General features: G+C 36.3%; 1 protein-coding gene, 2 long non-coding RNA genes and 1 other non-coding gene across 10 annotated transcripts; 3 read left to right on the top strand and 1 right to left on the bottom strand.

Annotated features, from left to right (window-relative positions):
• Window positions 1-2,609: 2,609 nt before the first annotated feature.
• LOC139187791 (uncharacterized) lies at window positions 2,610-3,614 on the top strand. Its single transcript, XM_070804385.1, has 3 exons — window positions 2,610-2,846; window positions 2,916-3,098; window positions 3,189-3,614. The coding sequence occupies exons 1-3, from the start codon at window positions 2,610-2,612 to the stop codon at window positions 3,612-3,614; spliced, it is 846 nt and encodes a 281-aa protein (XP_070660486.1).
• Window positions 3,615-11,474: 7,860 nt separating this feature from the next.
• On the bottom strand, window positions 11,475-11,556 carry TRNAS-GCU (transfer RNA serine (anticodon GCU)). The gene has a single exon. It is a non-coding gene; the product is annotated as a tRNA-Ser (tRNA).
• A 4,526-nt stretch (window positions 11,557-16,082) lies between these two features.
• On the top strand, window positions 16,083-16,890 carry LOC139188289 (uncharacterized). The gene is made up of 3 exons (XR_011571644.1): window positions 16,083-16,173; window positions 16,619-16,705; window positions 16,828-16,890. It is a non-coding gene; the product is annotated as an uncharacterized lncRNA (long non-coding RNA).
• A 628-nt stretch (window positions 16,891-17,518) lies between these two features.
• On the top strand, window positions 17,519-23,374 carry LOC103453632 (uncharacterized). Of its 7 annotated transcripts, none has more exons than XR_011571641.1 (10): window positions 17,519-17,760; window positions 17,862-18,006; window positions 18,275-18,416; window positions 20,029-20,088; window positions 20,202-20,287; window positions 20,511-20,553; window positions 21,831-22,125; window positions 22,546-22,636; window positions 22,764-22,817; window positions 23,004-23,374. It is a non-coding gene; the product is annotated as an uncharacterized lncRNA (long non-coding RNA). The 7 variants fall into 7 exon arrangements; XR_011571640.1 differs by having other exon boundaries at window positions 22,505-22,636; XR_011571642.1 differs by lacking the exon at window positions 20,202-20,287.
• Window positions 23,375-23,440: the final 66 nt, after the last annotated feature.

Here is a 23,440-nt window from a genome sequence, read left to right as displayed (position 1 = left end):
TCTCAAACCCATATATGTAACTGCTCATCTGGAGGGAGTACCCTTTAAAAGGATCTTGATTGATGGTGGAGCTGCGGTTAATATGCTGCCATACAAGCAGATGAATAAAGTGTGCAGAAGTGAGAATGATCTCATCCCTACAAATCTTACAGTTTCCAGTTTCTTGAGAGCCATCACTAGGACTCATGGGATACTGCTATTAGAAGTTGACTTGGGTTGTAAACAAATCATGCTGGCTTTTTTTGTTGTAGACAGTACTTCTACTTATGAAGCTTTACTGGGCAGAGATTGGATTCATCAGAGTCTCTCTGTGCCATCTACCTTACACCAACAAGTGGCTGTTTACCATGAAGAAGGGGAAGCAAAACTTGGATTTTGGGAGATAGTGGAAGTCGAATCACGACCATTCCTCCCTACAACCAACGTTGCAGAAGCCAACTTCTACAATCCCAGTGTTGGGATTCTTCAATGTTCAGGAGCTGATGAGAACGACCACTCGACTAAGGTGACGGCCCAAAAACTCCTAGAGCAAGGATTATCTCTTACAAGGGAAGAATGGAATCGGCCCCATATCATCCCAACTTTCCGACACCAGTAATGTCATAATAGAAAATGAAGGACCAAGTGGTTGCAGTCAGGTCCTTAATAAAAAGACTATTGGTGTATGGGAGAAAGAGAAAACAAGATAAGGATAACTCAGCCAAGGAAGAAAAAGATTGGAACAAAGAAGCTTCAAGCAGCCAGAGTAGAGAAGAGTTTTTTTTTTTAAAAGAGTTAGAAACGGCCATACAAATGGCTGAATGTATATATGATCTGAATGGGTCATAGGATCTGCCCGAGAGTCCAGAGTTGGTTGAATTTTTGTGTGCAAATTAGTGGTTTGTTGGAAACCAAAGATCGGGCAAAGATTGTCCGTCTTCTGCATGAATTTAAAGACTGTTTTGCTTGGCATTACACCGAAATGTCAGGTTTAGATCCAACATTAGTAGAACACATGATGCCTATTAAGGAGGGGTTTAAACCTGTCAAGCAAGCACTATGGAGGATGTCAAAAGAGATAAAAGAAAAGGTCAAAGAAAAGATCGAGATGCTAGTGAATGCTGGATTTATTAAGCCTGCCAAATATGTCGAGTGGTTGGCCAACATTGTACCTGTATTAAAAGTTATAACTAATGCAGTTAGATGCTGTGTTGACTATAGAAACATTAATGGAGCCACGTCTAAAGATGAATACCCCATATCCATGGCTGACTTATCCATAAATGCAGTTGTCAAACACAAAGTCTTATATTTCATGGATGGGAATGCCAGTTATAATCAAATAAAGATGGCCGAAGAAGATATACATAAAACAACTTTTAGGTGTCCGGGTCATGTTGGAACATATGAATACTTGGTAATGCCATTCGGGCTCAAAAATGCCGGTGCAACCTATCAAAGAGCAATGAATGCCATTTTTCATGACTTAATTGGCCATATCATGGAAGTATACATTGATGACATCGTGGTAAAATCTAAAATTGAAGAACAACACTTGGTAGACCTCAGACAAGCCTGAACGAGAATAAGGATCCATAGGTTGAAGATGAATCCTAAGAAATATGCTTTTGAGGTAAGGTCGGGCAACTTTTTAGGATTCCTTGTTCATTAAAGAGGGGTGAAGGTCGATAAAAACAGAGTTCGGGTAATAATGAAGATACCTCCTCCTACCAATAAAGTGCAATTGCAGAGGTTGCTGGGTAAAATCAACTTCTTAAGGAGATTCATTGCTAACTTGGTGGGCAAGTTTCAGCCGCTAACTCCTCTATTAAGATTGAAGGACAAAGAGGAATTTGAGTGGGGCCCACCATATCAAAAGGCATTCGACAGCATAAAGACTTACTTGACTTCTCCACCAGTGCTCATGCTGCCTCAAAGAAGGAAACCTTTAGGGGGCGTTTGTTGCGCCGAACTATCTCGGACTGGACTAGCTTCAAGGACTAAGCTGGACTGGCTTAGATTAGACTAAGCTGGACTAACTTAGTGAAGCGTTTGGTGCAGTGTTGGACTAAGAAGCTGGATAATAACAAATTCTAATATTATATTATTTAATATATAAATTATTAATATTTTATTATGATCTAGGTGACCGGAGATGACGAGGAGTTTATCGGGAGTGGTTGTTAAGCATGACGATGACGAGAGATGATAGTCTTAGCTAGTCCTATGGTTATTGGGGGGTCTCGCTAAGACCTCTTAGTGAAGGGTTTTGTCCATGCTAGTCCCCTTTAGTCTCATTAATGTTAGTCCCAGCATGGAACAAACATAGTATTGGACTAACAGCTAGTGCAGTCCAGTCCAGTCCCACTTAGTGAGGGCAAACAAACGCCCCCTTAAAGCTTTATATTTTTGCTTCAGAGAAGTCAATAGGAAGCTTGCTGGCCCAAAACAATGAGGGTGGGAAGGAACAAGCCATATAGTACCTTAGTAGGATCCTTATTGAGGTAGAAACAAGATATACTCCGATAAAAAGGTTATGTTTGGCTTTATATTTCACTGCCTGCAAGCTAAGACATTATATGTTACCTTGCCATATCCACATTATTGCCAAGACTGATGTGATCAAATACATGCTGTCAAAACCAATGCTAATTGGAAGGATTGGAAAATGGATTCTAACATTATCCGAGTTCAGTTTTCAGTATGTGCCTCAAAGAGCAATCAAGGGACAAGCAATTGCATACTTCTTAGCTGAGCACCAGGAGTCCCAAAAAGAGATTATCAACGTCCCAGGAACTCTGAAAGTGGCCAGCGTGTGGATCTCGCCAAGCAAAGCCTTCTCGGGCAAGGAAGAATGGATCCAGCAAGTGATAAAAAGGATAACTAGCCTTTGGATTACTCCTTGGAGACTGTATTTTGATGGTTCTTGCACTTAGAATGCTGCTGGAGTTGGGATTGTCATCATTGATCCCAGAGGTACTCACCACTGTTATTCATTCATCCTAGATTATCAAGAGACTACCAACAATCAGGCAAAGTATGAGGCATTGATAATTAGCCTAGAGATCTTGATAGATTTGGGGGCAACTGAAGTTGAGGTATTTGGTGATTCAGAGCTGGTGATCAATCAGTTAAATGGAGAATACAAATGCAGACACATCGTCATGGCCGGTTATTACTTAGCGGCCACTCAGTTGTTAAGTTATTAGGGCACTGAAATATTAGTCAGCTACATCCCTAGAGAATCAAATGCAATTGCCAATGAAATGGCACAATTAGCTTCTAGAGCACAAATCCAAGAAAGGAAGTTTGAAGGGGATATAGAAGTTCAGAAAAGAAATCTCCCTTCTATTTTTGAAAGAGGATTCAGCCTGGATGTAATGACTGAAGAAATGGAGATGGAGGATTGGAGGACACCTATTATTCAGTATTTAAAAGATCCATCCTTCCCTACAAGCAAGAAAAATATACGACAAGCGATTAAGTATGTCATGTGGGATAAAATGATGTTAAGAAGGACTCCAGATGGACTTCTACTGAAGTGCTTAGGCCAGGATGAATCAATGAGGGTAATGGCCGAAATACATGAAGAAATCTATGGTGCACATCAAGCTGGAACTAAAATGAGATGGTAGCTTAGAAGATATGGCTATTTTTTGGCTCGAGATGGAAAAGAATTGCAAAGCTTATGAAGAATGCCAGAGACATGAACCTCTCCAACATGTGCCCTCGGTACCCTTAAACCCCGTTGGCAAGCCTTGGCCCTTCAAAGGATGGGCAATGGACTTCATTGGGCAATTTTACCTAGCTTCTAGCAAAGGACACACGTTCATAATCATGGCAATGGATTACTTTACCAAGTAGGTAGAAGCTTCAGCTGTGAAGACTATCACTTCAACTGCAGTCAAGAAGTTCATTGAAACTAAGATCTTACACATATTTGGGGTGTTCGAGACAATTGTCACAGACTGCAGACCATCTTTTATTTCAAAAGAAGTGGAAAAGTTTGCAAGTAAGTTTAAGATAAAGATGGTTTAGTCTAGTCCTTACTAGCCCCAGTCAAACGGTCAATCGGAAGCCAGCAACAAGATCTTGGTGAACATTCTTAAAAGAATGGTGGCCAAGAGTCCAGAGAAATGGTATGAGAAGTTGGGAGATACTTTGTGGGCTTATAGGACTTCCAAGAGGGCAGCAACTGGACCTACCTTATGTCCTAACCTTCGGGCAAGATATTGTGCTCCCCATGGAGATTAATGTAAGTTCTGTTAGAATTCGGAATCAATTCAGGCTACACAGTGAATAGTACATTCAAGCTATGTGTCAAGGAGTTGAAGATTTAGATATAGCCCGAATTGAAGCTCTAAATAAAATTCAAGATGGGAAGATGGTTGTTACCCGAGTATACAATAAAAAGGTGAAGTTGAAGAATTTCAAAGAATGAGAGTTAGTATGGAAGGCAATTCTGCCTTTGGGAGCTCAAGTTATAGGCTTTGGGAAGTAGAGCCTGTCTTGGGAAAGTCCTTTCATTATTCACTAAGCACTGGATAAAGGGGGATATTACTTAGCAGATTTGGAGGGAAGCTTACAGAGGCATCCAATTAATACTAAATTCTTGAAGAAGTATCACCCAACCTTGTGGGATGTTAGAGATTGTTACATTAAAGAAGTACAAGCATTACATAAAATCTAAAGGCAATTTTGTGTTCATCATATTTGGGTCTCAAGAAAAGAAGGCAAGCCAAAAGGAATTGAAGAAGTCATTTTCATTTTAGTAAACGTTGAAAGTTACATCAAAATTAGCTCAATAGTTTTACATCCTTGACTAGGGCAGTTATCATACAATGGTGGGTCTACATTTCACCCGACTCCTCCTAAACAATGTTATTATTAGCTAAATATGTTCCAGCGTATCCAAATTCCATTTGTTGTCTTAACTTCTTCAAATCTTCTGAGCCTTTGTCCACAAGCTCAACCGAGGTTTTTTGGCCGACAAAGTCATGGTAATTGATCCCGAAGCATACACCTATGATGATGAAGTGATCAAGAAAGCAGAACTTACGGGGAAGTTTAGGTGTGTGAATATCGACACAAGTGGAATCTACCAGTGCGACTAAAGCTGCATAGCTACTCCTCAATGTCATAAAAGCCCTGAAACAAAAGCTGGATGCAGTATGCCTTTCTAAAGATACTATGGAGACCAATTACCTGTCATGGGTAACATCTATGGCCCTGCCCAATGGCCTTGGTCCCAAGAAATGAACTCATCTTTTCTCAAGGGAGAGCTCAATGTGCAGATCGGCCTAAAGGTGATGAAAACCGTTGAACAAACAACGTATGGTGGAAATTCCCTCAGCAATCCTGTAGGGAAATTAAGTGAAGATAGTTTTTAGCGTCATCTAAGAAAGTTGGAGGAGTAAGCAGAAGAATAAAAGAGTAAAAGAATGGGAAATTTCTGGAAATGGTGAAAGACTTGTGAATACTAGGAATTCGAAGGTTTAAAATTGCTATGGTGCTTTGCCAAGAGAGTTAAACGGGGATTATATAATGAACATATAATTAATGGCAAAGTTCGTGGGTTAGTGCAAATGTCCTTGTTAACCAACGGTTGCTTTGAAACGGTGCGAGTCCCGAGTAAAGGCGTGGACGGCTATTTAATCATTATTAGCGTATTGGGCCAAAAACTCAACAATGATTAAAGAGGGCACTATTTGGGTTAATATTTGAACTTTGGACTTAAAGGAAAGAAAGCCCAAATGAACTAACATGAGGAGACTTGCCCGAGGCCCAGCACCAAGCCTAGTCATCCATCTCAGGACAATATGATGACTCCTCATTAATACAAAGGCTATGTGCTTACAAGAGAAGTGACAACCGATGGAAATCAACCTACTCTCAGCCCAAAAACACTTTCTAATGGCAGGACATGTAAAAAAAATGATGACTCACTGAAGTGCTTTCGGGCAAGGCCTGCAACAGCCAAGACAAAATGCCTATAAAAGGGAAGACAGGGTCCAGAGACAAGGACACTCAACCAATCAAACAAACAAGCATACAAACTCTGCTCTCAAGCCAGTTCGTACCTACCAACCCCTATTTAGCAATAGTTCCCTTAGTAGGACATCTTTTGTCCGGTGCAAAAGCTCTGCTACCTTATCTAGATGTTGTAGTATTGATCCCCTCGTGTAAACTTGTTTGCCATCCGTCCCCTTTTAGCACACGACCCTCTGTAACCACAAAGAAAAGAGGCTGCAAGACGTTCAACCTTGCCCGACAAGGTGAAATCTTGCCCGACTCTCTTTGTCTTGTTTTCAATTAATAGATCTGGTATTATTATGTGTTCTCCAGTATGTATTCAAGTCATTTCCAGTCATTTGATAATCAAAAGTTCTATTAGTTCTCAGATCTGGTTCACTTAGTGGTTTTACTGTCACAAAAGACTGAATGGAAACTAAACTGATGGCTTAGTCAGATTATGACTTCCACCCTTTAAAACCATACAAGATAACGAACTAAAAGTCCTTAATCTCAAGGCATAGAAAAGAATTTAATGTAGACTTAACTTATCTACGACAATCCTTTGATAACAAGAAGTCAGAATAACTTGGAGCGCAAGTAATCGACTTAAATACTCTTGTTCTACATCTGCCATACTGAGATGGCAGTGGCAAGCCTAAGCACTTAGTTAGTTTTGATTGCGAGTCTCAAGGCCTACACCTAAGGCCCCACAAAGGCACATTTCAGAACTAACTATGTCCTCCACTTGCAATCTCTCAACAAGCAGGAGCCCGACAACCAACCAAAGTGCCAACTCCTCGTGGAGCTGTGTGCTCAAGCCAGGGATCCTCTTAGCCGAAATTCCTGCTCGAACACCTCATTTACGCTCTCTTCCAAATTTAGATTAATTCATGGGGTTTTATGTGGTATTATGGTTGTGGTGGCGTGAGCCCATGGCGGAATTATGGCTTGATTTATGGCTATGAAGCCTTCCATGGCAGGAATGGCAATGGGTTTCCTTGCTTTGGTCGTGGTAATGCGGATTGTTTGAGGTACGGTGATGTTGTTGATGGTCCAAACACGCTACCTTGTTTTTAACTATGGAGATGAATTGGTGGTTTTGTAATTGGTGTTTGATTGTGCCGCCAAGCTGTTGTCTAGTGTCACTTCCGTCATGGTTCTGTGTTCCTCGATCTCGAATCTTGCATCATTGATCTATAATGGCAAATTTGCACCTCTTGTTCTTGTGTATTGTGTTATTTGTGGGGCCATATAAAAGATTTATTATGTTCTTTGTTGTGCTTTACTCCCTTCAGATCGAAGTTTTGATCACTAGAAAAAATGCATCCAATATGTCATGCTTTATGTAATCATGTTGTAACTTTTAACGAAACATCGCTATCACTTGGGATAGAAAAAAAGGTAGTAGGTAATTTGAGTTCATATCCACAAGCAGAAGTCGGTATTAATTTTATTTTTTGGAATTGGACAATGTCAACCAATGTCAACCAATGTTATAATTTTATTTTATTTTTTGGGATAGAAAAGAAGGTAGTAGGTAATTTGAGTTCATATCCACAAGCAGAAGTCGGTATTAATTTTATTTTTTGGAATTGGACAATGTCAACCAATGTGAACTTTTAATTTATAATTTTATATATATGGGGTTGTAAATCTTAAGCGATAGCAACTTGAAGAATTTGAGATCAAAATATAAGATACGAACAAATTAAATCGACCATTGAATAACAAAAACTATTTTTAAATTTTACCACTGTTTAAAAAACTCCTTTGTATAATATAATGTGTAATGCCTGCACATATACTAATGTAACCTCCTAATAATACAATGACTCTCACGTAGGTCATTACTATGGTCCGCAGTATCATATTATATTATTATCATCACATTTCTATTAAGGATGAGAAGATTACAATATATGCTTATTTTTTGGGAAACTTTAATGAAAAACTTTCCGTACTTTTCACTTATTTTTACACTAAAAAGTTAATCCTGGTACTATTCACTTTACCCTTTATTTTATCTTTATCATTAAAACTCAAAGTTTTCAAGCATTTTTCATTAGTTTTCTTTATTTTTTGTTATGCCCGTTGAAACTCTACTTCAAATTCACTTTATTTTATAAAACTCAATTCCCGTCAATTTATAAAAGTTCTGTTAAGTTTGATGATGTGGCAAAATTGGTGCCCACTTATTTTAGCGTGATTCCATGTCATTGCCATGTGTGCAGAATAACATTAAAAATATTTTAATATTTTAAAAAGTAAAAAAGAAAAATGAAAATTCACTCTTTCTTCCCCTCCATTGTCGCATCTGCCTACAGTATCTTAGGCCTAATCCAAACCCCCCACTCACCCATCCAGGGGATTCCTATTCACTACTATTTTTTTCTTTTTTAGATTTATTAGAGCATTTTCAAAAGATATGTCAAATATAGTATGTTAAAATTTTATTTAATGGCTGATGTAACAAATTGAATACAAGTGCTAAATCTTTTTCTTTTTCAATAGATGTGTCAAATATTTATTTTATTGGGCCTAGAGTTACACTAACTATTAAAAATAATCAAAATTAGTTTTGGTTTGTATTCTATTGGTTGTTAATGGGACTTATGCATTAAAAAATTAAATTAAATATATATGACTCTTTTTTTGTTTGCTGTAAAAAAAAGCAGCTAGAAAGTAAGAAGTCAAATGACTCACATGCCACATCATATATGGCATATCTATTGGAGAACACTTGAATGTCTTTTAATCCTATTTGGTATATTTGACATCTCCTTTGGAAATGGTCTTATGCAGCCAAAGAAATCAAACTTTTTCAATTACAGTTTATCTTAATATACTTTCCGCTATTATCATGTCTCCCTACACTGTATACATACACATTCCTCACACTCTTCACATACCGGAGTCGGAAAGGGAAGCTTGTTGAAGCTATATATCGATTGTGAGCTCGGGATCACATTGGCCAATGTAAAGGAGAGTAGGGAAGTGCTTATGCTCACCTCATCCCAACGGAGGTTTGTGGGCCGGGTTTGCTATCCCACTTATTTGAATATTACAAGGGACATATAGTGTAAGAGAGAGGTTGCAACATCCTCCTAGAACCACCACAACAACGATTATCGTCACAAAATACGGTTATTTTCCTTTTTGTTGTTTTTTGTGTGTTGGGCTTCAAAATTGTTTTTGGGCCCTTTTTTGTTTTATGGTCCATCTTATGCTTACTTTGTTTTTGGACCATACTTTGTTTATAATATGTGTTCTTGGTAATAAATTATCCACTTTAATCCAAAAAAAAAAAGGACATAGTGTGTAAAAAATTGTAACTTAGAGTAGTAATTGTCAAATTTTAATAAATATGGTACTAACTTTTACAAATCATAAACTAGATGGATGCTATGTGTAATAAACCTAATCTTTTTTTATGCAAACCATGTGGCATATAAATATGATGTGTCAATTTGGTTCATGAATTATTACCTGAGTACAAATTAAGTTTTTAAACTATTTTTTTTCTTTCTAAATAAGTCCTTAAACTTATTAGGACTTGTCAATTTTATCCTTGCTATAATACTCAAAGCTATTCTATTTAAATATTAATTAATCAATTAAGTCAAGTCACTTGAATGTGATACTTTTTTAATGGTAATTTGGCTATTTTTAATGAGTTTAAAAACTTAACTTTACGAGAAAATAGTGAATGGAGTTAAAACTTGAAAAGTAAATTAAAAGCTAGATTCGCAATCTATATACAGATATTAAGAGTTTATGGACGAGAAAATGACGATATTATTAAGAGTTTATGGACGAGAAAATGACGATATTACCACTTGCAAGTCACATGACTTATATTGACTGAAAAAGAAATAGAATATTAAAGATGAAATTGATAGTTTCTAATGACTTTAAGGACTTAATTCAACGAAAAATAGTTTAGGAACGTTTTCACTCACATGATAATTAAGTAGAAAATCGACAATATACTCTAATAATTTTTAAGTTGAGTGGTTCTTTGTACACCTTTTTTTTTTATGGGCCACAAGTTTTTCTTTATTTTAAGGGAAAACTAATGAAAATAGCTTGAAAACTTTGAATTTTAATGAAAATGACAAAATAAAGGGTAAAGTGAATAATAACATAATTGACTTTTTAGTATAAAAATAAGGTTTTTCGTTAAAGTGAACAGTATCGAGAACTTTTCATTGAAGTTCTCTTATTCTAAAAACCATTGTATCCATCATAAAATTACCAAAATACCCAACTAAATTTTAGGTAATAGTTATTAGCAGTTTAAAAATAAAATAAAATAATGAACGGAGAAAGGATGTTGCAGCCACCACCCATCTCTCTCTCTCTCTCTCTCTCGGAGTCAACCGTCCACGGTGTTTTCATCTTCCCTAGGAAGCTATGCAACGTCGCCACTCTTGCTCCGTGTTGTTCCTCTCTCCTGGGTACAGAAAGAGAGACCTCACGTGTAAAATCTTTAAAACCCAGTTCCCACTTTGGCCGTCCGACGCCGTGGTCGCACTATGGACTATGGTGCTCCTCCTCCTTCTCCTTCTCCTCCTTAGAGGGCAAGGGGACGGCATCGTCAAGAGCCATCCCATTGTAGGTGGGTCCACCACCTCCTCTTGGTGCTCCAAGCCATAAGGATTTCAGAGGGTGCTTGAATGAGAGTCTAGAAAATGGCGTCGTCCTTTTCTAAGCAGCGGTTGCTGTGGATCTTGTCAACCCCAGATGCAGTGGAGCCCCTAATGGCGCTCACCAGAGATGGACATGGGGTATGGACTGGACTGAGATTTTCTGTTTTTGATAAAGAATGATGAGATGCAGAAGAAGAAGAAAGAGAAAGGGTACGGCAGAGCAGGTTGAATGGTTGTGCCAATTTTTTTTCTCTATTTTCTATAAAAAGGTTTGAAAACTTTGAGTTTTAATGATAAGGATAAAATAAAGGGTAAAGTGAATAGTACCAGGATTGACTTTTTAGTGTAAAAATGTGATTTTTCGTTAAAGTGAACAGTACCGGTTGCTTTTCGTTAAAGTTCCCTTAAAAATATTATAAATTTACATGAGTATCCAAAACCATAAGTTGGTAGCTAGTGGTAAAAGGCGAATTGTAAGGCTTCATTCAAACTAAAAAGTGGAGGTTTCAAGTTCGAAACCTGATGTTGATATGGAAGCCAAATTAGTAGCTAGAGAAAAGCTGAAATGCCTCTGTAAGTCTTCTCAAATTTCGGCCATGAAAGAGGTGGACAACGTGGTTTACTACTAATTGTCTCCCTTAAAAAAATATTTAGGTATCTAAAGGAATAAGGTGTTCAAAGATAAAAATTAGATATACAAAGCCCACTTTTTAAGATTCATGGACTAGCTATTGGTTTTTGGGCTTGATAACCCGGCTAAGGTTCTATTTTAACAAGAATGAACAAATAAATTTGACTGAAAAAAAGAAGAAAAAACTGGAAAAAGATTGACGACGCCTGAGAGATTCGAACTCTCGCGGGGAAACCCCATGTACTTAGCAGGCACACGCCTTAACCACTCGGCCAAAGCGTCGTTCCTGTTAGCCACTCCTCACCTAGTATATATATGACATTCACTGACAAATATGTTCTGCTTATGTTGCAATTTATCTGTTTGAGTGTTTTGTATTATCAATGGCACCCCCTATACTTTATTTGCACGTTATTTAGACGTTGTATTATTACAAACTGTACACATGCAACACGTTGAGTCTTTCCCTTACCAATTCATTAATTGAGTTTCTAAAAAATTGTAATCTATCACTATCGATTCTCTTATAAAATTTGATTAGTTCAATTGAAGTTGCATGTTAACTAATTGATAATACAATGAAGGGCAACATAGTTCTTTTTTTATGATAAAAGACGAGATATTTCATTCCAAGGCCATAAACTAGGCTAAACAGTACAAGGAAAAATGAGGTCCTCTCGTAGAATATCACATATAAATAAAGGAAGATGACCAAACTAAGTACAATTACCCTCCGAATGAAGAGCAAACCTAGCAATTCTATGGACTATAGAGTTGGCATCTTGGCGAACATGGGTAATAGAATCTTCAACAATCATTTCCATAAAGGGTTTGACATCTTCTATGATAGGTCCAACAGTCGGCAAATCAGTAAAAGAATCATTCAATGCAGAAACAATCTGAAGTGAATCACTCTCAAAAACTATATTTTGTAAACCCCCTTCGATAACCAGTTCTAAACCAACTCTAATCGTCAACACTTTGATTTGAGCAGGAGAGAACACCTTCTGGAAAACAAATGAAGCAACCCTAATAAAGCTTCCATTAGAGTCGCAGATTACAACACCCATACCACCAACAGTTGAGTTTGGAACCCGCACCTCATGCAACATGGTTGTTGTGCCCACCAAGAAACAAAGGCGAGCATGTTGCTTCTCAAGCATAACAAATTAAGATTGTGCATGTGCATATCAAGTGGGGGTTTGCAAATGGACATACTGTTTTTTTTTTTTTTTGGTAAACTGGAACTACACTAGGGCAAAGCCAAGAACAAAAGGAAAGCCCACATCAAGGACTAACAAAAAACTAACCAAAAAAGAAAAGAGGAACAAAGCCAGGGAACGACACAAGTAACAACATTATGTCACCCTAACTCCCTCCATCCAGACTCGACTTAATGTGGGCAAGGTAGACCATCCTTGTTCAGAATATATACAATCAAAGATTGGGGGGGGGGGTCTGTCGACCCAAGTATAGTTGCTCATCTTCGAAATCCTTACAGATATAAGTCTGTCAGCCACCAAATTAGCGGATCTAGGAATCCAAGACCATTTGTACTGTTGGAAGGCACCTTTCAGCTGCAAAGCTTGACTATGCTTTGACGGTTAAGACCTTTAATTTGATAGGGTGTGTACTCAGGATTATGATATGTGTTATTGTGTTATTGATGTTGAGAGTGAATCTCATATTGGGGAAATGAGGGACCTTGTATGTGCTTATATGTAGTTGGGCTACTCTCCATATTGCCAATTGGTTTTATGATGGAACCTCAACTTTCTTCATGGTATCAAAGCATATTATCCATGTATGAAGCCCAATGGTCACACGTGTTTCACGTCACCTTATTTGTGTTGTGCATAGTTATGCTTGAAAATTCCTTGTATGTGATGGGGCATATTGAGAGTCCCATATCGAGGAAACGAGGGACCTTGCATGTGCTTATAAATAGTTGGGCTACTCCCATATTGCCAATTGATTTTATTGTGGAACCTCAACTTTCTTCATGGTATTAAAGCAAGTGTTCCATGTATGAAGCTCAACGACCACCCGTGTTCCAAGTCACCCTATTTATGTTGTCCATAGTTATGATTGAAAATTCGTCACACGTGAAGGGCGTGTTGAGAGTGAATTCCATATCGGGGAAATGAGAAATCTTGCATGTGCTTATAAATAGTTGGGCTACTCCCTATATTGTCCTTTTTTTTTTATGTTAGAACCTCAATTTTCTCCAATTAGATGTGTCTTAATGTAATTATATGAGTGTATACTGTTGCAATTTATAAATACTCTCAGTTGTAAATTGTAATTATAGCACCATTAATTGAGTGAAAATGAAAAACGGTTATTCATTTTCTTCTCTCTATTCGACTTTTGTGATTTCTTCAACTTCTCTCAAAGATTACTTAGTACAGTTGACATGATTAAATGGATTGGGTTTTGATCTGAATTCGATGTAGGAGATGAATTGAGATTATGTGCTCGACAATTAGATTCTGATCAATTTTGATACTTCGATTATAATGGATTTGGAACAGAGATTAGATAGAGATTTCAACCATAGAATACAAGCTGGATGAATAAAATGGAAGAGTGCATTGGTTATGATGTGTGATCATCGTATGCCACTAAAACTCAAGAAGAATGATAGGACGGCAATATAGCCATCGATGTTCATGACACGAAATGTTGGGCGTTCAAAAAGCAACACATGCAAAAAATGAATGTAGCGGATATGAGAATGCTTCATTGGATGTGTGGGCACACAAGAAATTATATGATTAAGAACGAGTATATCCGAATTAAAGTGGGAGTGGCCATAATTGAAGATAAGATGAAAGAAAATCAGCTAAGATGATTTGGACACGTGAACCGAAGACCTACTGATAATTCGGTTAGAAGATATGACTATGAGGCGAAAGCTCATGGAAAAAAAAAAGTGGATGAAGACTTAGAAAGACTTTGAAATATATTATAAGAAAAGATATAGAGTACTTAGAGCTAGTAGAAGCCTTGCGCAAAACCATGCATAATAGTGTTATAGAATAATACAGTTGACCTTACTTCCACTAAAAAAACTTAATGAGATAAGACATGGTTGTTGTTGACTATAATGGGGTTCAAATTTGTATCAAATCTGAGCATATTATATTTATATATATTAAAACCTAAACACAATGTTACAATTCATTAACAATAAAGTGGCAAAATTGCCCTTCAAAATTCTTTTTCCGTTGCTTTTGGTACCGTTTGGTATGTGGGACGGAACGAAACGAAGTGGGACGAGACGTTCCATCTCACGTTTGGTGCACCTAAAATGGGTGGAACGCGCTGTTCCACGGAACGAATTTTGCGTGAATTTTCGCTCCGCCTTACCCTGGGAACGACGTGGAACACAAAATTATAACTTTTCCGTTTCCTTCTTCTTCTTCCTTGTTTCCATCCGAGGGTTTGCTCCCTCTCCATTCTGTTCCGTCCCGTCTCATTCCATCCCGTCCCGTCCCATCCCGTCTGCATACCAAAAAGATAGCTTTCTTTCCTGCTTTCTGCAGTGACAAGAAGGTTATGCCCTTGGCGTCCATGCGTCTGTCGCCGTGTTCTCTTTGTGTTTCAGTTCCTTTTCACTACTTTTGGTCGATTTTTTTCTCATTTCTTTTGGTTATCTTCTTTCATAGTCGTCTGCTCTCCCTTCTTTTCGCCTCTGTTGGTCTCAAAGTGGATAGTTTTGTGGTGAGTTCTTCTAATCTTGCATCTACAACTTTTTTATGCAACTGAATGGATTGTGTTCTGTCGGTCTCCAACCTCGCTTTCTTTGGCTCCCAAATCGGCTTTTCTCCAACCTCTCTTTTTTTATACAACTTTTTTAGATCATTCAACAGGGAGATGGTATTCTCCATGACAACTGCTCCAAAACCAGTCTCTCATGTTCCCCTAGATTGACCAAAATATCAACTTCAAAGCAAGTTGTGTCAGGTGTAATGACATTTATAGGGCAACAAACATTTAACTAATTAGATTTAATTTAGGGAAATTTTGGATTTGCCTTCATTTGTTTTGATTTGTAATTTTATAAGCAATTTTGAGTTTGTGTGAAAAATAATATTGTTTTTTATTCTCTCTCCTCTCTCACACACACACACACACACACTCTCTCTCTCTCTCTCTCTCTCTCTCTCTCTCTCTCTCTCTCTCTCTCTCTCTCTCTCTCTCTCTCTCTCTCTCTCTCTCATGTTTTTGAGGAGTTTTGAGTCCTAATTGTGTTTCTGTTTTTGGGTTTTGAGTGTTTTGTTGTTTTCTTTTGGTAAAGTATTGTTCTTGCTCTAAAAGTGGCAATCAGTGCTTTGCGCATGATAATACTTATAAGTGTAGTATTGTGGTGCTCATTTTTTGGTTAAAAGTTAAAAGAGTCTCTTATTAAGATTTTGGTCGATTTTTATCCAACTTAGACCAAACTTCAACATATACGATCAAGAAACATGTTATCACATCACTGAAATCATCTATTTACATCAATAAACATTCAATTACGACATGATTGATATGGATATATAGACCCAATAGCTTTAGCTATATTTTATAGTTTTACACATAAAAATTGAGTGTATCAATTTTAAAATCTTTCAACCATGTTATTCAACAGATGCCATAAACTGTCATATATTTAACTCTGTAGAAAAGGAATTTATATGCAACATGATCAGAATGACTACATGAACTGCTTATAAAATATCTTTTCAAATACATAAGGAGAAAGAGTGATGGTGTCAACGCATCTTTATTGTTGCCCAAGTTTTTGCTAATTTTGAAAGCTATGAATTGCTAATGGATTTACCTTTCTTTGTGTGTGGAATTTTCAGAGTTTTGGGTCGTCGGAGGAAGAACTTAGTTGCTTGACATTTTGAGGTCTATAATTTACTGTACTTTTGTTTTAGTTTCTTCAATTAGATACAGTTAATTCACACCAATGCTTTTGTTTATGTTGGGTTTTTTAGTTTAAACTTTATCTTGAATCATTTGGTGGGTGTTTGTAACTTTGGAATTAGATTTTTAATTGGTTTTGTGAAGTCCTAACTTTTGATTTCATTTGGGTCTGACCTTGAGTTTAAAACTTTATCTTGAATCATTTGGTGGGTGTTTGTAACTTTGGAATTAGATTTTTAATTGGTTTTGTGAAGTCCTAACTTTTATTTTCATTTGGATCTGACCTTTTAGCTATCATTGAAAATAATCATAAAAGTAAAGTTGTGCATTCCTTAATTCAGTCTTTGACAAGCCATCATGCATGATAACCAAGTAATTGGTTTTTAGTAAATGTTGATTTTGGAAAGTTTTTTGTTTAAATTTCTAGGTTCTGATGAATTCTTCATTTAGAGTTGGTGACCAACAATCGACCCACCACCAATTTAAGATCTAGATTCGAGCATGCCTTAAAAGTGTTAGTCATTTTTCCATTCTATTTTGTTGATTTTGTCATCTGGGTTTCTTAGAAAGCTCGCACCTCGGTTCAGTTCTGACTAGGGTGCTACCTTTTTTTCTATATTGTTTGGAAAATTTCAGAAAGCTTGCATTCAAGTTTGGCTCTTTGAGTAGGGCTTCAGGATTGAAGGCTGAATTATTATAAGTTTGTTTTTTTTATTCTTTTGTTTTTGCAAATGAAATTTGAATTATGTTCAGTTCAACTATGGTTTATAGTTATTTTGTTGATGTTGTTACAGTACTCATGATTGCTAATCTTATACCAATCGTCTTTGATGCATTTTGCAAAATGACATTTGTGGAATAATTTCTCAAAACTCATTTGTTATTTGTCATTTATGCTTCCACGACTTCACAACTTTATAGGCGACCTTGCTATCCCACAGTTCAATCTGATTAATTTGTCAAAAAATTTCCAAGTTATGAAGTTTACGTATTCTGGAACCTAGTTTTATATATATCATTCCATAACATAATGCATGAAGATAGAACAAAATTTACCATATTTTGTATCTGGATTGTATCGTAAAATCTTTTATAAGTAAAAGTTTTTCCAATTTTTTCAATGTAAATAGTATTAATCTTCAATCACACAATCTATTATATTTCAAAGATAATTTTTCATACCAATTTCAAATCCCGCAGCAACGCGTGGGTAAAATTTTCTAGTACATACTGAAAGAGAAAAACGTGGTACTGTTCCTTCGCCAGCGTTATGCCTTTTTGGCCCTCGAGTTGCTCTGTAAATTTAGCTTTTTGTATGCATTATACGGTAAAATGGCATTTTCCCCCTACTGTGCAATAGAAATCTCTCGATTTCTTCGGGAACCCGCACTCAGCTTCGCCATCTCTCTCCATCTCTACTATCTTCGATCTCTACTTCGCGCTCTTCAATCGTTGCTTCGTCATCTCTTCCTCCGTGCTTCCTCCGTGATTTCTTCACCAGCAACTTTGCTCCAGATCTTTCCAACTGAAAAAACCCAGATCATCATCATCTATTCCTCATCACCACAGGTACCTTCTACACCTATTATATGTCAAAATCTGCTTCGTGTTCTCTTTGTGTTTCAGTTCCTATTTCAACTGTATCCTCGCAATTTTTGTCTCTGTCTCAGTTTCCACCGGACCGCTGATTCCGGTTGTGTGTGAACCGATCAAACTGCAGAAAACACCTCAAGTCAATTTTCTGAGGCTTGGGTTCAATTTCGTTAGGCTTAATTCCTTTCCTCGGTGTGCTGGTCAGAATATCAAATTCTTCAGGTTCAAAACCAAAAAGCATATTACAAATGGATTCCCTCGCTTTTACAGATTAGTTTTGTGTTTGATGCATGTTGATTTTTTTTTATTTTTAGTAATTTTGGTTATCTAATTTGTAATCTTTGTTCTTCATTTTTATTAGATTTTCAAGTTTTTGGTTTTGGAGTTTTTTTGTTCTGTTGAAAAAAGCTACTTCATTTTATTGGTGTTTCTTTGGTTTGTGTGGTTTACTCAGAAGGAATCTAATTTTGAGTTTTGTTAATCTGAATAGTTTGTGCAGACCAAGTGTTTGTTCTTCTACTTTCCGTTTTCTGGGATGGCTTCTCAACACTGGAAGAAGCTCAATTCTGGTGGAAATTGGAAAACTTTGTGGGGGATTTCAAGGTGTTTCTGAGAGGTGAATGTTTTGGAAGGTAATATTTTGTGTGTATTTATATATTCTCATTGGCATGTAATATTTTTTGTTTAATACTTCTGATTCTCCTTTATTTTTTTAGTTGATTCTTACCCACTGTCACTCTGCTTCAAACTTAAAATGCCTAAAATCGGGTCAAAAGTTACGAAAACTCACATATATCACTATCTTTTTTGCTATGTTAATACCAATCTGTAAGCATTCAACAGATACCTTCCTCGCTGCCACTTTTGCTATGTTAATACCAATCTGGTTAAAATTTAAATATCTTAACCAGAGGCATCCAAGGTATGATGGGTGCATAACTCAAGATTTAAAATCATAAATAAGGGAGAGTGGGGAAAAGAGAGGGTGTATATCAAGTTGAAAAGGGTCGACAAAATATAATGCACTAGTTACCAGGGTTGTGACATGAGTAAACTTAAAGCCAAATTTATTACCATAGAAGTTTAGTAAATATTAAATAAACATGCTCATAAAAAGATCAGTCCATTACCAAATATATATCTTAAGCGTCAAAATTTAGGAATTTAAGCATCGACATACTGTACATTTTTTACATGACATGCAATCCAGAAGGACCATAACCAATCAAACACACACTTAATTTAGATGCAATAGTCAAAATTAGCAACCAAAAAATGCTCTCCTGTTAAGGATATTTTCTGAAATAAGCAATATCATTACTTGATTGCACCCAAAAATTGACACACTCATCATGTACAATTCCAAACACATTCTGACAAACACATAATCATCTTTATATTTGATGCAACACATCAATAGATAATAGCGCAATCAGTTGGGGTATGATTCAAGTAAGATAAACTGTTTTATCATATCTCACTAACAGGCATAGAATTAAAGGAGAAAGACACTTTCCACAAAAGAAGGAACTGAATAGGAGTAAAAAGATTCAAAAGCAAATCGCTTCCAATAATGATATTACAACAATATGAACAGCTGAAATGAAATCATATTGTTGTCAGCAAATACAATCCTAAAAAGTTTTTGGGAGGGCTCACCATCTTCCCAGATGCAAAAATCAAAGCTGTAGTTTAGGCTCCCTTATTCTCATAATTACAGCAGCAAAACGCTGAAAGACATTGAATTAAAAATAAGTTAGTATCCAGTACTCCAGATGTTGGGTTTGATGACAATTTTTGGGAATTTAAGGATGCATTTTCCGAATCTGGATCAAAGTTTGAGGAACTGGAATAGACTTATAAATATTTTTGGTGTAGGGGGAGTTAGTGGTTGGCAGTAATCCTCCCACCGCCTCTTTCTACAACCAAAAATTAAGTCACTTTCACCACAAACGCTAAGTCACAAACCATAAATTTTTGGTGTAGGGGGAGTTAGTGGTTGGCGGTAATCCTCCCACCTCCTCTTCCTACAACCAAAAATTAAGTCACTTTCACCACAAACACTAAGTCACAAACCATACCCAAGGATATAAGCAACCTAGATACTTGAAATCATTATACAATCCATACTTGAGGGGAAAGAGGGCAAGTTCTCTCTTTTTTTTATATATATATTTTTATTTAGTGTGGATTCTCTCATTCTTTTTTCTTACAATTGTACTGATATCCACGTATTTTTTGAAGGTTGTGATGCACTCATAGAAAGGATACGATTTCTTTAGAAAATTGACAATTGACTCATCAGTAAGTCTTTCTATTTCTCTCTCTCTCTCTCTCTCTCTCTCTCTCTTCTGTTGGATTTACGTTAGCTTGTGTTGTAGATCGTACCCAGTGCTCAAGGCTCCCGCTTTACGCAGGGTCTGAGAGAGGTGAACGTCGGCTAGCTTTACCCCCATTTTACGTTAGCTTGTGTGAAAAAAAAAATGAAAACCCGAGATATCAGGTTTGTAATTAATTTCATTTCTTGAGTCTCAACCTTTATTTTTATCCCTGAAACGAAAAAAGACATTGATTTATTTTATTTATCAAAAGTTAATCCCTATTGCATCTTAATATGTATCTAAATCTTGCAAATATCTTTACCTACACTTGATAATGATATTGGTGTTGTAGAGGCATGCAATTTTGAACTATGAACTATATTTCTTTTATGGATTTTTGAACAGGTGTTCTGTTGCTTCATTCCTTCTCATTGGCTCTTCATAAGAGGTCAGTTTTCATTTTTGGCTTTTAAAGATCGTTTAAAAGAATTTTTATGTGATTGATTTTTTGTAATAGCGTGTTTTGGAAATCCTAATTCATGTATTCTTCGTTTGCATTTATTTTACTTGGTTGGATTATAAATATAGTTGTACATATATTTTTGTTTCTCCTCAACTACTAATTCGTTGCTTGGGGTTATTAATTTGCAAGTACAATGCAGAAAACAACTAGGAACATCAGGAGAAGCTTGACTATACAAGGAAGCTCCAGTTCCTTTGATGCAAGCGAAATAAAAATGTCTAACAAAAAATATTGTCGCGCAAACAATGAACATGAACATTGTGACTCTAATTTGTTTCCTAAAAAGACTACACCAACCAATAGAAAAAAATTAAGCCGCGATGATGAAGAAAATTGTTAGAGTCTAAATAAACGATAGAAAACAATTAAAAATAAACCTTTGCAGGAAGAAAGCATGGCTGATATAACCAGAGATGATACTACTTCTCATGAAATTACTAGGGGTCAAGCGTTTTATCAAAGGAAGAGACGAAGTACTTATTCAAAATTTTAATAAATTGTATTAACACTACCTACTTGAGTCCCTTTTATTCTCATTATGTATTTTTTTTCCTTCTCATAGGAATTTTCGAAGAGTATATGGATTTGGGAGATAAAAATTATAAATGTATTTACTGTGGTGCATTATTTTGGTTTCAAAAATCTATTACAAGAAAATCTACAAATAATGAGCCTCTTTTTACACTTTGTTGTCATAAAGGGAAAATTAAACTTATTATTCAAAAGCCAACGCCTCTTTTGTTATATAATTTACTTGATCCAAGTAAGGGTTTCTTGGAGGAGAAACTATGTTTAATGATGGTACCAACAGGTAGACTATGGTTGTCTTTTGAGATTTTCATGTTTGTTGTTATAGGAGGTGGATTGTCTGCCCTCCCATTTCCATAATCTTCTCATTCCTCCTGTTTGTGTGGTTACGGTTAAACCATGTCAACATTTTATATTGATTTTTTTTATAAAAATAATAAAACAAAAAGTAAAAGGAATATAAAATGTTGTTTAACCGTGACCACACAAAACAGGAGGGGATGAGAAGAGTATGGAAATGGGAGGGCAGACAATCCACCTCCTTTCTCCGTTGTTATAACTGGCATTACCCCTTGGCCAATCATTTGATAATCATAACCTATCCAATCTCCCTGTATATAAACTTCTGATGCTCGTGTTTTCCCTTATTTGCCTTTCCCATGCCATCCAAACAGCTCAGTTCTATGAAGCCTGAAGCTAGCCTACTGTCTGCCTAAACCGAAAGATGAACCAGCATATGACATAGTCATGGCCCACCTTGACGAATCTACTTAATAAGTCCAAGAAACCAAAATTACCAAGCTTCCCTAGAACCTATATACCAGCATGCCCGCCCATGTTGCTGTTTTTCCTGTTACACTTTAACGTTATGAAGCCATGTTACTTCAATGTTTGCTACGCAAAATTTGGAAACTCAAAAATTGTGGCGACCATTTCTCTGACTTGAACATCATATTGGTTGATGCAAAGGTAACCAAATTACTTTCTTATGCTATTTTCATTAAAAATAGAATGTATATATATTAGGTTTAACATTAATGTTTATTTGTTTACATTTTCATTTTAAGAAAAAAATTGACAAAAGTTGATCAATATGAATAATATATAATTGCAGTTACCAATTTTATATATCTTTTTTCATATATATTTTTAAAAAAATCCTGATAAATGAAATGCCAGATTTGCCCTATATAAAATATAAATGTCTTCTAATATTTGAACAACATGTTTAATCCGAAATGGTTTCTCCTCTCTTTAACCAAGGGTATTAATAACTTTTCATACGCATCAATTGCTCACGTTGTTTTGCTATTCTTTTCGTCGCATCGATTTCTAAACTGAAAAACAGAAGCTTGAGAGATGGATTGCCACACATTTTTTCTTCAATAGGGGAACAATTTTCAGGGAGTTGTCAGATTTTCATGCACACATTCAGTGATATTTCTCGATTATTCCAATTGTTCTTTCGCATTTTTCACAGGTAATAGTTTATATATCCATGACAAATATGCATTTATGTATAATATTTATATATCAACATTTTTTACGCATTTTAATAATTTTACAATGCTCCTGATTGAATTTGAAACTCTTGATTTTCCATTCAGTTTCTGAACAAAAATTCTCCACAATGCTGCTGATTTGCTTATGGCGGTGTTAAGGTAAATTTTGCTCCCATCCAGAAATTTTTTCAATGAATTATGTCTTCTGAGTAGTATTGAAGCCGGACATTGTATCTTTGAGAAAGTTTATGTATAGTTTCTGCAAAAGTGAAATCAAACCCCTTTATCCAGTCTCTTACATTCTTGATATGCTCATCCCCCGAAATCTTCCTTTCTCATCTAAAGGCAGATCAGAGAAATCAACATTCTCAGTGGTCAAAAATGTTACCCGAGGTGTTTATGGGTCTCGAGTCAATCAGTGGTGTGCCTTCAGCTTTGTGACTGAGAGCTTTGGCATGTGCTCGGGATCTAGATGAAAGGTTGTGACAGTTCGTGCTGGCCTAGCTGAAATTTTTGTGATCATAAAACTGTCATGTGATATTACTGTTGTGAATGTTATGCAAGGAATAAAGTTTGTACAAGGTTGCTGATCGACCTTTGCTGCCACCAACATAATGTATGTAAAAAGTTGTTGATCAACGATAATAGGTAGCTTGCAAATTTTTCTTAATGTATCCTATTAAATGGATTTGAGGAGCTGCGATATTGCTTAATTATTTTAACAATGTACATTAGTAGCTTTTATTTTTTCACATTGTAACCGAGAAGCATGTATATCATGA

The sequence above is a fragment of the Malus domestica genome, chromosome 09 (assembly GCF_042453785.1).
Source record: "Malus domestica chromosome 09, GDT2T_hap1".
Classification (NCBI taxonomy): Eukaryota; Viridiplantae; Streptophyta; class Magnoliopsida; order Rosales; family Rosaceae; genus Malus; species Malus domestica.
Note: the sequence above shows the minus strand (reverse complement) of the source record. Positions and strands in the feature narration are given on the sequence as shown.

Excerpts from the sequence above, each read along its gene's own strand:
- LOC139187791 (XM_070804385.1), top strand. The coding sequence starts at position 2,610 with ATGCTGTCAAAACCAATGCTAATTGGAAGGATTGGAAAATGGATTCTA. Across the intron at positions 2,847-2,915 it reads AGGAAGAATGGATCCAGCAA|AATGCTGCTGGAGTTGGGAT; the intron begins GTGATAAAAAGG and ends TCTTGCACTTAG. Across the intron at positions 3,099-3,188 it reads TATTTGGTGATTCAGAGCTG|GGCACTGAAATATTAGTCAG; the intron begins GTGATCAATCAG and ends TTAAGTTATTAG.